The sequence below is a fragment of the Mus musculus genome, chromosome 2, assembly GCF_000001635.26.
Source record: "Mus musculus strain C57BL/6J chromosome 2, GRCm38.p6 C57BL/6J".
NCBI classification, from domain to species: domain Eukaryota; kingdom Metazoa; phylum Chordata; class Mammalia; order Rodentia; family Muridae; genus Mus; species Mus musculus.
Genome location: NC_000068.7, coordinates 24,838,453 through 24,852,226, shown reverse-complemented (window position 1 = coordinate 24,852,226; position 13,774 = coordinate 24,838,453). Strand labels below are relative to the sequence as shown.

Here is a 13,774-nt window from a genome sequence, read left to right as displayed (position 1 = left end):
GGTGCAATAGTATCTGCCGTTGTGCCTGGGTCATTGTGGCTTGCTGTCCTTTTTTTTTCCTGCCTGCTCCGCTTCTTTTAAATCACTTAAAAACTTTTTAGCCATGAAAACTAACCAATTAATGATATCTAAAAATCTTTATGAAACAGAATGTTAAGGGGAAATTTAAGACTCCACAGCTTTTTACACTGTGTTCAGATTTCTAAATCATGGTTGTGTTTACTGTAGGGATTTAATGATAAAGGACAGACACCCAGCTTTTAAGATTTTAAACACTAGGAAACTGTGTTTATTTTAGTAAACCACATCTTTGCCTCGCACATGAATTTTGGGTTTGTTCAAAAAGTGATTTTTTTTTGTTTGTTTGTTTGTTTCTGTTTTTTCTTTTATTCTCACAAGTAGAACACAAACCTTTTCAAATTTCATAAAGCCCTGTTGTAGGTAACTTGTGTCTCCTAAGTTAAATAGAACTATGTTTTAAGTATTATAAACTTCTAGATTTGGATGATTAGAAATTTAATTGTAATCAGGAAATAATGTTTTATCAAATCCACCCCATTACTGTTTAGCAGAATCCTGCCTGTTGTAGGTGCATTAAGAAGAGATTGTGATGAGATTTAGGAAGCCCTTTTATGTAGAAATGTGCTGTTCCATCTCTGATACAAGTGAAGGTCAAAGATAATAAAAGCAACTCTAAAGACTTAAGAGTGGAAACATCTAGAAAGGTTGGATCCAGGTTCATGAGGCAGGCAGGCAGGCAGGCAGGCAGGTGGGGGTGAGGTGGGGTTGTAAAATTGTTCCCTTGGGTTCTATGGCATTTTGTAGATTGACCTACCTATGATTGATCAACACTGACTCATCAATCAGTGATTGGTTTGTGTACAACAGACATGCTTTTGACTTAGAGAATCAACATCTTGATGAAAAGCAGCTTTGCCTACTTGCCTTCATTTTTAAAGTATGGAACTGGGATACCTGAAGGTAGGTAGTGGGAGAGTAGGTATCTTGGGAATTTTCTGAGGCTGGTCAGTGCATTCAGATGGTCAATCCAGTTTTTGTTCAAGAGGGTCTAGGCTTGAGCTGAGGACCTAAGTGAATATTTGTGTTGAGGTTATGAATCATTGTCTGCCTTGTCTTTGCCCACGATCTTTGCTTGTGAAGGTAATAGGCTAAGGACTTGAGTCTGGGTAAAGACAGGAGATAAGGACACTGGCAGTGTGGGTGATCAGGGAATCAAGCTCAGATGAGAATTAGTGTGTGTTTACTTCTTTCAAGGTAGTGAGGTGTAGGAGAATGGAGGCAATAAATGAAGTGAACTAAAGTCTCATCCAATAGCCAACACTATTCAGAGCATCAGACAGTTTATACTCTGAGGGTTGAGAGGCATCACATGAGTAAGTGTATAATCACAAGGGTAAGCCACACATGGCAGACAGGCCACTTGCAGCAGGTGAGCCACACTCTCTGTAAAGACATATAGACAAATAACAATATCCATATGTAATGAATAATCTAAAGTAAACTCACTCCTCTCTCTACCTAAGAGGTGTATGAAGTACATTCTGAGAGCAGTTCTGTGTTTTTTGAAGAAACAGAAAAGCTCTTATAGTGGTTTCTTGGGGATTTTCCACAAGCATTTAGAAATCATCTTACACAACTCCATTCTTGAGGCATGTTCTGACAGTGTGCACACGTGGAGGTTGTGGCAGTTTCTCCTTTTGATGTCTCAGTAGTCCTTCAATTGTAGAGATTGAAGCACACCCATATCTATCTATGCAGATGTATATGTTCTGACAGTGCTGCCCGGGAGTGTACACTCTTCCTGATGTCAGCTCAGCCTCCTCAGGCACAGATGGTTGGTGTGGCAGTCGGATGCTTACTTGAGCTTCTTCTGTATTAGAATGTGTGTGTGTGCTCCTGTTTATATCGGGTTACTGAGCAGGGACTTCTCACAAGCCCATTCATACTTTGGGTGATTCGAGTTTGAGTTTTACTTTAGATTTTCTGATCTTTTGCTGTGTGTGGGAAGTCAGGCAGCTAGATTTGTCTGGAATCAGTTCCCCCTTTCCATAGAAGTTTGCTGTCTTTGAGACAGAGTTTTATTTAGCCTAGCATGGCCTTGACTTCCCTGTGTTGTCAGGTTGGCCTGGGATTTCTGATGTTTCTGCCTCTTATCTCCTGAGTGCTGAGATTATAGGCATGTACAATGACACCCATTGTCTTTAGTGCTGAGGCTCCAACACAGGACTTGTGCATGCTAGATAAACATGCTGCCAACTGAGCTACACTTTCAGTTCTGCCCATCATTTTTTAGCCATTTGTGGGGACTAGATTGGCTAAGACCCATAACACATTATCGAGAGGCCAGAGTTAAACAGTGAATGGCTTCCTGGGGTAAAGGTAGATCCTAGGTTCAGCATGGCATTGCTAGAGACCAACTGAGGCATTGTGTGAAGGTAGTTCAAACCAGAAGCAGTTCAGGGGTCAGTGGGGGGTCGGGGGGTGGGGGTGGGGATCATGGAAGGCTTGTGTTGAGCAAACTGGAAGTTGGGCAGAAAAATAATTTGGTTACAGTTATTCGTTCTGTTGATGAGTCCCTTGATAAATCACAAAGCTAGTTCTGAGTGGTTTGAAATTAACCATTTCATTTTTCTGTAATCCAAACATTCAGAAGAAATAGCTCAACATTAGTTTTCATCAAATGAGCTAGCTAGCTTGAGGTGCTCAGGGTTCTTTGGGTGTGGTCTCAGAGTTACTGTCATATTCTTTAATTAAATTAATTACTTAATACTTGAGACAGGGTCCAGATATGCAACATGGATGCATTGGAGCTTGATAAGTAGTTCAGGGTGGCCTAGAACTCAAAAGAGATTGTTCCATGTCTGTCTCAAAATTAAAGGCCTGCACATCTTGTAGGGTGAGAGTCCCAGTCTGTTTTTTAGGTGCGAATATTAGTTAATTATTCTTAGAGCCGCAATACTGTTTCAAACACAATTCATCTTTTTTTTTTTAAAGATTTATTTATTGTTCTATGTAAGTACACTGTAACTGTCTTCAGACACACCAGAAGAGGGCATCAGATCTCATTACGGATGGTTGTGAGCCACCATGTGGTTGCTGGGATTTGAACTCAGGACCTTCGGAAGAGCAGTCAGTGCTCTTAACCACTGAACCATCTCTCCAGCCCCACAATTCATCTTTTATCTCTGCTGTTTAACAAGAAAGAGGACATGGTCTGACCCAGTGTCTTTTGGGAAGTAGTCCTGGAAGCTACTAGTCAGATCCCAGAATCCTTTTTTTTTTTTTTTTTTTTTTTTTTTGGTTTTTTGAGACAGGGTTTCTCTGTATAGCCCTGGCTGTCCTGGAACCAGAATCCTTTTTGCATGTTCTTTCTATGAGGGGGTGAGTTAGCTTTACAGTGTATAGGGTTTCCTTTAATCTTAAGGTTTTTTTTTTCCCACTGTGGTATTAGGCACTATGTTATTGTGAACATTTTTGGTTGTCTGTCATCTATCATGTATGTAGGCATGTGGGTCGTGACATGCATGTGTGGAGGTTAAAAGACAACTTTTACCTCTTACTTCTTTTCTTTTACCGTGTAGGTCCTGGGGATTGAACTTGGGTGCTTAGACTTGACCACAAGCACCCTTACTTGCCAAGACATCTCACTGGTCCCACTTTCCTTTGTTTTCCTTCTTTAGCCTATTATATGGATTCTTTGGCTAGTGAATAATGTTCTGGGTAACGATTAAACCATTATAAAGCCTTATACATGGAGTTTTTTTTTTTTTTTTTGTTTTTTTTTTGTTTTTTTTTAAATGGGTAAAATTTAGAGCCAAATGAGGGAAATAATGTTTCAACATGTAGTGAAATCTTTTCTTGCTTGAAAACTGGGTTTAGGAATTGCTGATGAACTTGCAGCCTGTCCTATGACATGGACATGTAGATATAAATAAGTGAGGAGTTTTGGAAGATTTGGTAGCTGATATGTTTGTGGGTGAGATACAGTCTGTTGCCTCACTTCCCATGTAGCAGTGCCGATGTGTAATGTCAGTGTGTAAAGACTGTCATTGATTGTTCTCTGGACAACCCTTTGTAGGTCAGGGTTGCTTGAGCTGATGTGTCTGTGTGACTTAGGGCTGGCCAGTGGTCCGGATGTGCTGGGGACGGATGGCCTCCAGGAAGTGCCTCTCTGCAGCTGCCGAATGGAAACCCCCAAGAGCCGCGAGATCAGCACCCTGGCCAACAACCAGTGCATGGCCACTGAGAGCGTGGATCACGAAGTAAGCATGTTCATTTTTCCTTAAAATGGCAACAAGAACTGTCATCTTCAGAATCACAGCGTTTCCTGCTAAACCTTATTCAGTAGTGTCAGATAACTGGGCACCTACACAATATTGCATTAACAAACAAACAAACAAACAAACAAACAAACCAAGGAAGATGGGGCTGGAGACATGCTGCTCTTACAGAGGACCCAAGTTCAGTTCCTGGCATCCATATCAAGTGGCTCACAACCTCCTGTGACCCTAGCCTTGAAGGATCCACTTGCCCTTTGTTTCTCTGGGCATATCATTCTTATATATTGCACTCTTTGTCATACACACAAATAAAAATAAAATCCTTAAAAAAGGAACATGGTGTACAAACTGTGGTTGCATGAAAATAGCATGTTTCAAGATGTGTTCTGTTTCCTGAGAAGTGAATAAATGGAGAGAGTTGTCACAGTGTGTCCCTGCCTGGGACAGGCTCTGCTTAGGGTACCCTACTGCCTTTGAGCTATGGTTGCTCCTCTTCTCTTGCTGTGTCTGACATACACTGGGAGGATTGATGGTCCCTTCACCCTTATTCCTTCTGGATTGGAAGAAGGCAAGCATGCAGCAGAGGCAATGCTTTTTCAAAGAATTTCTGTTTTCTCTGTTTTAGCAAGATTTTTTTCCCCCGAGACAGGGTTTCTCTGTGTAGCCCTGGCTGTCCTGGAACTCACTTTGTAGACCAGGCTGGATTCAAATTCAGAGATCCACCTGCCTCTGCCTCCCAAGTGCTGGGATTAAAGGCGTGCGCCACCACTGCCGGCTAAGAATTTTTTCCTTCAGCTTACCATGCTACTTGGCTGCTAGTGACAAAGCAGGACCAGGGTGAGAGGCTCAGTGGGCAGCAAGCTTGTTGCTGTTATAGTGAGAGAGGCACTGGTTGCTGAGGCATGACCTTTGGAGTACTCTGTTTGCTCTCTGAGGGGAGACCTGGGCCAGGACCTGGTGCTTTGGTTCTGTCTACTCCCTCTTGAGTCCTATGACTGTCACTCCAGTAAGGTTTCTGGACCATTTGATGGTTGGAACCTTTTTCAATAAATAAATCATTGAGTTGTAAACTGCTCGATTTCAAGGTGAACAAGATGAGACAGCAGCAGCAGCACAACATGTTTGCAGCTGCAGGGTGTGGCCATGGGACTCTGTAGTTGGCCCCTGCAGTTTCCTTGTGTTTCACAGGTAAAGGCAGAGAGGCTGGGTCACCTGTCCAGTCCAGGAAAAGGTAGGAATAGAGATGGATCCAGAGGTTAATCCTGAGCTGCCCACTTGGGCAGTTGATGGGACAGCCTAGTGTGACTCTTATTGGTGCTAGGTCAGCTGGTTGTGGGCTGCTGCTAGACTTGCCCAGCTGTTATTCCCAGTACCTGTTAATACAGCCAACTTTTGCTTCAGTGGAATTGGTGTTATGTTGCTTTTCTCAAAGTTTTAGTTTCTGCTATGCTCTGGTCCAGGAACCACATTTTGAAAATCGCTAGTCTCTTGACATGGGTGTTAGGGAATATCTAGTGAAATTTTGTCTCAATTTCAGTTTATTTTCTCTAAATTTAATGTCTATATATCCATGTCTCAGGCTAGCTGGCTTTTAACCTTTTTTTCCTTTTCTCATTGGACTAAACAGAATTCACTTGTTGTTTACAGTGTTTATGGCATCTTTGTATTCAAAGATTTTAATTAATTAATTAATTAATTTTATGTATACAGGTATTTTGCCTGTGTACCACCACATGTGTGTTCTGGTGCTCACAGATGCCAGAAACTGGTGTCAGGTCCCTGTGATAGAAACTAAAGATAGGTGTGAATGTGGATGCTGAGAATTGAGTCAGTCCTCTGGGAAAGCAGCTATTCCTCTAATTGCTTAGCCATCTTTCTAGCCCCTTTATCAGAAGATCTTGAGTATTTTCTCTTTCACTTCTCTAGTTCTTCATGTCACTGGCCTACAGGGAAATGGATCCCAGATGCTGAATTTAGCTGATGGCGTTCTTATGTTGTTTAAGTCATTCCCCATTGTGTTTGTTACTTGAAAACTAAATCTGAAGACTAGATTTAAGGCTTAAGACTTATGTAATTCTGGGCATGGTTGCACATGCCTTTAATTTTAGCACTTGGGAGGCTGAGGCAGGGACGCAGGTGAATCTCTGAATTCAAGGCCAGAGTGGTCTACAAAGCAAGTCCAGGCAGCCAGGGCTACACAGAGAAACCCTGTCTCACATGCCTCCCCACCCCCAAACAACAATAACAACAGCAACAACAACAAAAACCAACCTATGTGATTTAACCTTGGCAAGGAGGCAAGAGTGGTTTCCATGGCAATTTCTGTCCTTCCTTATCTGGGTTTTGCTTGTAGGTTTTAAGTCCTGATTGATGACTTACTGTGTTCATTACTTTATTTCAAGCTTAATTTTGTTTGATTGGTTCCTTCTGTCATCAGTGGTTGGAATCCTGTGGGACAAGTGAGTGCTCCCTTATCTGCTAGAGTGGTGTGGTGTTTCTGAAATATGCTTCATGTTGGAAAGGCAAAGTGCATTGCTAGAGCTTCTTCTCTTAGAATAGGGTTTTGTGCTTTGGCTTCTGTACGATAATTTGGGTGTGGTTTCCTGCTCATTTTCTCCTTCCCCATTTCTACAATATTTTTGGAAACTCATGTTTTTTCTGTGTATGATATTTATTATACATTTTTTAAAATGAAATTAAATCTGGATTCCGTAACTACAGCATTTCAGGCAACCTCTGGTAGAACTGTCAAATCCAAGAAACAGTTGCTTCCAAGGCTGTTTGGATTTGGAAATTCTCATCGTCTGGTTCCTTCACCTAAGTTGTAGTTCAGCAGATCTCTTTGAATTTCTTGACAGAATTGCAAAGGCCAGATCAGCCCAATTTCTTTGTAAGACTGTGGCGAAGGCTGTGTCTAGACTGATCTCAAGGTTATTACTTCTCACTGATGTTAGCAGCTGCTGTTACCTGATGTGTACCTTGATCATGCATTGGAGGTTTCAAAATGTTGCTGTAGTTTTCCCATGGATTGTCGTTTGTTGGTCAAAATAATCTCAATTGCTTCATTGCCTAGTTGTATTCGTCTTAGAGGCAAGGCTGTACTGATGTGAGACTCTTGCCTAGTGTCTAGCAGTCTTTAAGACACTAACTTGGTTTTTCCTCAGACTTTGAAGTTAACTAGTACTCCTTTTACAATATTGTTATGAACTGTTATATTTCTATATTTGGTAAGTTTAATTCTTTGCATTGTTATTAAAGCTCAAATAGCCTTACCCGTGCTTTATGGGAAAAGACACTAGTGGTTTGATAAATTCTCTTTCTTAAGCTTCCATATAGTATGCATTTGGAAGACCAGAACCATTGATTTGAGGTCTGGTTATTGGTGTTGGTGTTGTAGAGTTGTGCAAAGGTAAAGGAGCCATGTAGAGTGCAAGTACACAACTTAACACTAAAGTAACAGGGCTGAAAGTTTAATAGTGGAGTCAAGTCAGGAGGAAAAATGAACTGTAAAGAGGAGAGAATGAAAACTCAGTTCAGATCGACTTCATCAACCTGGATCAGATGTGGGGAGTCTGAGGCCAGGCGGCTGGTTCATTGCCAGCATGTTTAGTACACAAGGACGCATGATTACATTGACACTCAACTCAGGGTACATGTCATTTCTTCCAAGAAGATGGGTTCTAGAGATACCTTTATTAGCTTAAGGAAGGATCTAGCCTGGTCTCAGTCATATAGATAACATAGAGATCATTTTGGGCTGTTAGTCATCTCTGGTCTTGGTTGTGAGAACTGGGTGGAGCCCCTGTCGATACAGTTAATTAATGAAAGGGTCATTTGGACTATTAGGTATCTCCAGTCCTGGTTATGGGAGCTTGGGGAAGCCCCTGGCTATACAGGTCATATGAAGATCGTTTAGCCTCTGGTCCCGGTTGTAGGATCTTGATACGGCCTGGCCCAAAAGATAACATAAATTACCAGACTGTTTATTTATCACTGCTAGTTCCCACCCTTCCAGAAAAACAAGTTATATGTCCTTCCCTTTGAAAGATCAGTCCTAGGTGCTTAATATTCCTGGTTTCCCTGGAGATGTGAGTAGGGTGCAAGGATCTTTGTGCTCCCAAGTTCAAGATACTACACCAACTATTTAAGAGAACACCCCATGGGCAGTCTCTTAGAGCCAGCGTGTGGTTTGGCTGGATCTACTTTTCTGAGGCCACACTTAGAAAGGTATAACTTTTAGCTGCTAGTCTGCCATGTGTCTGACCTCCCATCCTTAAATGGCATAGTTTTGTTTCCCTTTTTCTTCCGGGTTATGAGATTTACAGCTTACTTACCAAGTTTGTTTGTTTGTTTTTCTTTTTCTCTTTTAATTTAATAAAAATTGTCCTTAAGCTTAAAAAAAAAAGTACAAATAAAAAGAAAACACCACATTACCAAACTGGTAATAGTACCCACAATGATCAGATCCCGACTGTCGAAGTAGAGATGACACTGCACCACCATTCACTAATGATCTACTATATTAAAGAGTTTTGTAGCAATAGAAAACAATGTTACTCATTAAAATTCTTTTCTGAAATTTTTTGGTATCATAAAAGGTTTTTTTTATTGGTGTGGTAGTGCTATATTAAGATAAATTGAGGGCCTTGCAATGGCTCAGTGGATGAAGGCACTTGTTACCCAGGCCCAAAGATTTGAGTTCAATACCCAGAAGCCATGTAAAAATTGGAAAGAGAAAACCAACCTCTAGGGCACACTACAATACCTCCACCCATCCTCTGTTTTATCTCATCTTTCCCCCATCCCCTTTCTTCTTCCTTCTCCCCTCTCGTCCTCTTCAGCCTCTGTGTTTCGGGGAATTATTACCATTTTGTTAGGTATGTGAATTTTATTAAGGTCATGCTAAATATAATACCTTGAGCTTTTTTTCACCTATAAATAATCTTGTGGAAAAGTTAAGTGGACTGCTCAGGTGAGAATGTTAGGAACTTTAAAAGTAGACATGGGCTTAGAAGGAGTTTAATTGTTCTCCAGTCTCCATTCGTTTTATATGCATCGGTGTTTTGCCTGCATGTATGTCTGTGTCATAGTGTCAGATCTTGGAGTTACAGACAATTGTGAGCTGCCATGTAGGTGCTGAGAATTGAACCTGGGTCCTGGAAGAACAGTCAGTGCTCTTAACTGCTGAGCCATCTCTGCAGCCCCAGTCTCCATTCTTAAAGCTTTCCCTAATAGAATGCTTAATTTAAAAAAATAAAAATAGGCATTCTGAATAAGACTTATTTTGTAGCAACAGGCATGGAGAGGATGAGATTGTGTCCCTGCCTTGCCTTTCTTTCTTCTTGCTAACCTGATTTTCCTTGTGGAGTATGCTACAGCTTTTTAGTTTCTTCTGATTCTATACTTCATCCTTGTCTCCAGGTAGATGTATTTGAATCACCTGTTTGCTATTGTTATTGCTTGCTTGCTTGCTTGCTTACTTACTTACTTTTGACCTTTTGAGGAAATAGGCCACTCTTTGGTTTGCCTCTCCCTGCTCTTTTCCCTGTAAAATGGAGGCTGCCTCATCACTGACGTGGTTGTACTCTCTTGTGTTCATGAACTCCTGTGTTTTCTTCCCTTTCTCAACCTTAAGAAAGTTTCATTGCTATTCCGTTGAAGTACTTTCTGGGATTACCTACCTTGTACTGTGCCATTTGATCAACATTCCCCTAGACCTGAACTCTGTCTGTGTCCATTCCCATTGCAACCACTGGACAAAATCATTTTATGATCATACAGATAGTTCAACCTCTTGCGGTTGCTCAAATACTAAATACGTGCATGAAATTTCGGATTCAAAATTCATGAATTGTTTTAGCATCTTTTTTTATAGACCTGTGTCTGTACTCTCACATTTTCTTTTATGAATTACTCACCCCTTCTTCCCCAATCTATAAAGAACTTGTGTCTATAGGTCTTAACCAAGACTCCTAGAGAATCACTTGGTGCTAGGGGTGGTATCAGGTGGCTGTTTCAAGATATGCATGCCCTGGCTTTCCCTATTTTTATAGGGAGTTTTATGTCTTAGATTTGGGGAAATATCCAGGCTGCCTTGAAAGGTCTTTGACTCTTGCAGTCTGGATGGTCATAAGCAAAGCACTTGTTGGTTGGTCTGTTCCTGTTTCTTGTTTCTACTGCTTACATTGTCCTTGCTGGGTTCTTTGGGGTAATCCTTGGCACACTTAGTCACATTTTCAGATGGAGTCTTAGGAAGCTTTTGATTTGTATTTCAGATTGCTAGTTGTTTAGAAACTTTGCAGAACTTAGGTCTAGGTCCTTTCTGTAGCTCCCATGGCTCCTGGCATATATATACAGTTCAGTTGAATAAATTGCACTAACCGAGCAGAGAAGTAGTGGGGGCTATGTTGTATTTCTTTATCAGTATATCTGAACAGTTATTGTTTTCTGGGGAACATTGATAGTTTTTTTTCTGAATTACCACTCATCTTTTCCTCCTTTTGGGCTATTTTCTGTCTTCCTACTGACTGTCAGAAAAGCACTCTTTGGTCTTCATAGCAAACAGTCACTTCTTTTCTGGTATATAGAAGGACCTCACAGCAGCGTCTGTGACAATTGTCCATGAATCTTGGTTTTCTGTGCTTGTGTCCCTTGGGCATATCTGAGAGACATTGCTCTGTTTCTTACATCTCAGCTTTGATTGCATGTGTAGGAGACTTCAGATGGATCACTTGGGACTCATTGAACTGTAACATACTGGCCACTTGTGATAGCCTTCACCTTCTTACCTAGAGTATTTCATTGTCTAGCTCTCTTTTCCTCCTGATGTTTTCCTTGGTATATGCCCAGACTGAGCCCTTGATTCTCTGATCACCTAGCCTCTGAATTTGGTTACCTGCTGTCATCATCCCTGGGCTGTGCAATAGACAGTGACTTCCTTTTTTTGGTAGTTGGGGCTTTCTGTTGTGTGACAGGCACTTTATATTGCTTGTGAATCTAGGCTTGTTTCTGAAGGCTCGTGGCTCCTTTAGTCACCTCATATCTGCTGAGAACTTCCCGTATGTCTGGTGCTTTCCATTGCCCAGTGAGTGGAAAAGCTGTTCCCTTGCAGCTCTGTCACTGATGCCTGGTCTTGTCTGCTTGCAGTTGGGCCGGTGTACAAACAGCGTGGTCAAGTATGAGCTGATGCGCCCATCCAACAAAGCACCGCTCTTGGTGTTATGTGAAGACCATCGGGGTCGCATGGTGAAGCACCAGTGCTGTCCTGGCTGCGGCTACTTCTGCACGGCGGTAAGAGCCCAGCCCGCCTGCCGGGCTTCAAGAGTCTTCTGCAGAGACTCATTCCAGCACCGTACCCATATAGGGTCTATTCCATAAGCCCTTCACCATAGTTCTTGAGCTTTCTTACTATAGACAAATGACCTTGTGCCCTCAGTTTCCCTTGTTTTGTTGTGTGGATTTCTGTCTTGAGTATAGAGGAGGGCGTGCCTCCATCCTCTGTGCTCTGTTAGTTATCGCTGGGATCTTATCTCTGATGACTCTGTTCATGAGATACATGTGCATCCACCAGGCCCGTAGGACAGCTCTTCTCTTACGATGCTTCTGTCATTGCCTTCATGGACCGGTACCTTCAGATGTCCTGCTGCCCTCTGTGGCCTAGGCCACAAGCACCTGCTCTGAGGGCTTATCTTTGAGTTCTGTACCTGGTTTTCTTTCTAGACTTCCTTTTTGTGCTTCTGCCGAGAAAAAGAGAACTCTGAATTCCATTGTTTCTGGCTTTGCAAGAACAGCTGTTCTAATTGGTGCTCTAAATGCTAGTTTTTAAAATGGTCACCTTTGGACTGTGATTCGGTCTATCATTATATCATGGGGGCCTTCTAGACTATGTCTTGTACAGCTCTTGCTTGTTTAGAGTGGTCAGACTGAGGCCTCAGCTAGCTGGGTTACTGGGCATTGAAGATGGGTAGTGGTAGCTGTGAGATAATCTTTGGTGGCCTCTGCTTACATTGTGAGCTCTTTGTAAACTCAGTGTTTTGTTTCCCTCCTGTTGGTCACCAGGCCGTAAGTGGCTTCTACTCGCCTGAGCCTGAAAGGTTCAGTGGAGTTCCCTGTAATTCTGTGAATGTTATTCTGAGTTTTTAAAAATCACTTTCATTTTCATTTTTCCAGGGTAACTTCATGGAATGCCAGCCTGAGAGCAGCATCTCTCATCGTTTCCATAAGGACTGTGCCTCTCGAGTCAACAATGCCAGCTACTGTCCCCATTGTGGGGAAGAAGCTTCCAAGGCCAAAGAGGTGACCATAGCAAAAGCAGACACAACTTCCACAGTGACCCTAGCCCCTGGACAGGAGAAGAGCCTGGCTGCTGAAGGCAGGGCTGACACGACCACGGGCAGGTACTAAGCAAAGTAGCTGTGGCCAAGCTTTCCACATAACATCACTAAAGAGACAACCGGTTTCTGTTGCCTTTGCCAAAAGTCTCAGTGAACTTTGCCATTTATCATGGTTTCTGATCTCCAGTGGCGCACACCTTTAATCCCAGCACTCGGGAGGCAGAGGCAGAGGCAGAGGCAGGCGGATTTCTGAGTTGAGGCCAGCCTGGTCTACAGAGTGAGTTCTAGGACAGCCAGGGCTACACAGAGAAACCCTGTCTTGGAAACCAAAGGAAAAAAAAAGTATGTAAATATAGCTAAACAATGGGTTAGGAAGGTCTTAGTACTTTCCTATTGATTGTTAAATCCAGTATTCTCAGGCAGTAGATTCGCTAGGTATAGCCTGAAGCGTCTTTATTAAAATAAGGTTTGAGTAAGCGGATGTACTCCTGGCAATGTTGTGCTGACTTCTGAGTGTCTCGTGTCACAGGGGAAGGGGTTCTGCAGTTCAGGCAGCTCTCTTGCGATTTGCAGGTCTGAATAGACTGCTTGTTGAGTCTACTCAGAGGCAGCCTGTGTGGTCTGGCTGGAGTAGGTCTTATTTTATATATTCATTGGTTTCTGTGAGAAAGAGAGGTTTTCCAAATAATGAAACTCAACATCTTAATATTTCCTTCTCATGAAGCATTGCTGGAGCCCCAGAGGATGAAAGATCGCAGAGCACAGCCCCCCAGGCACCAGAGTGCTTCGACCCTGCCGGACCGGCTGGGCTCGTGAGGCCGACATCTGGCCTTTCCCAGGGCCCAGGAAAGGAAACCTTGGAAAGTGCTCTAATCGCTCTAGACTCTGAAAAGTAAGAGCCAGGCTGGTGTTTTTTGTTGTTGTTGTTTTGTTTTTGTTTTTCAGAGACAGCTTAGAGTCATGGTCTTCCCCAGGGATTCTTAGTAGTTTCCAGCTTTTTGAATAACACTGTTCATCAAAAGGATGAACATATGAGGTGTCAGCCTCATATGTCTTTCCATTGTCTGGGATAAATTGTTGCAAATTATTCTGTTTTATGCAAGAGCAAGACGTGAGGTTATTGTTATCCTGAGCATGACC

General features: G+C 42.3%; 1 protein-coding gene across 41 annotated transcripts in view; it reads left to right on the top strand.

Moving 5' to 3' along the window:
• Ehmt1 (euchromatic histone methyltransferase 1) overlaps window positions 1–13,774 on the top strand; it is a 128,875-nt gene that overhangs the window by 67,417 nt on the left and 47,684 nt on the right. For 29 of the 41 annotated variants that reach the window (XR_003953746.1, XR_374136.3, XM_030252227.1 and 26 more), the window contains 4 exons: window positions 4,138–4,283; window positions 11,448–11,591; window positions 12,471–12,697; window positions 13,359–13,526. Coding sequence is in view for 39 of the 41 variants with exons in the window: in XM_030252227.1 (XP_030108087.1) it covers window positions 4,138–4,283; window positions 11,448–11,591; window positions 12,471–12,697; window positions 13,359–13,526 (685 nt within the window). In the remaining 2 variants the exon portion in view is untranslated. The remainder of the gene's footprint in view (window positions 1–4,137; window positions 4,284–11,447; window positions 11,592–12,470; window positions 12,698–13,358; window positions 13,527–13,774) is intronic. The other 12 variants (XM_030252223.1, XM_030252221.1, XM_030252229.1 and 9 more) reach the window with 1 other exon arrangement.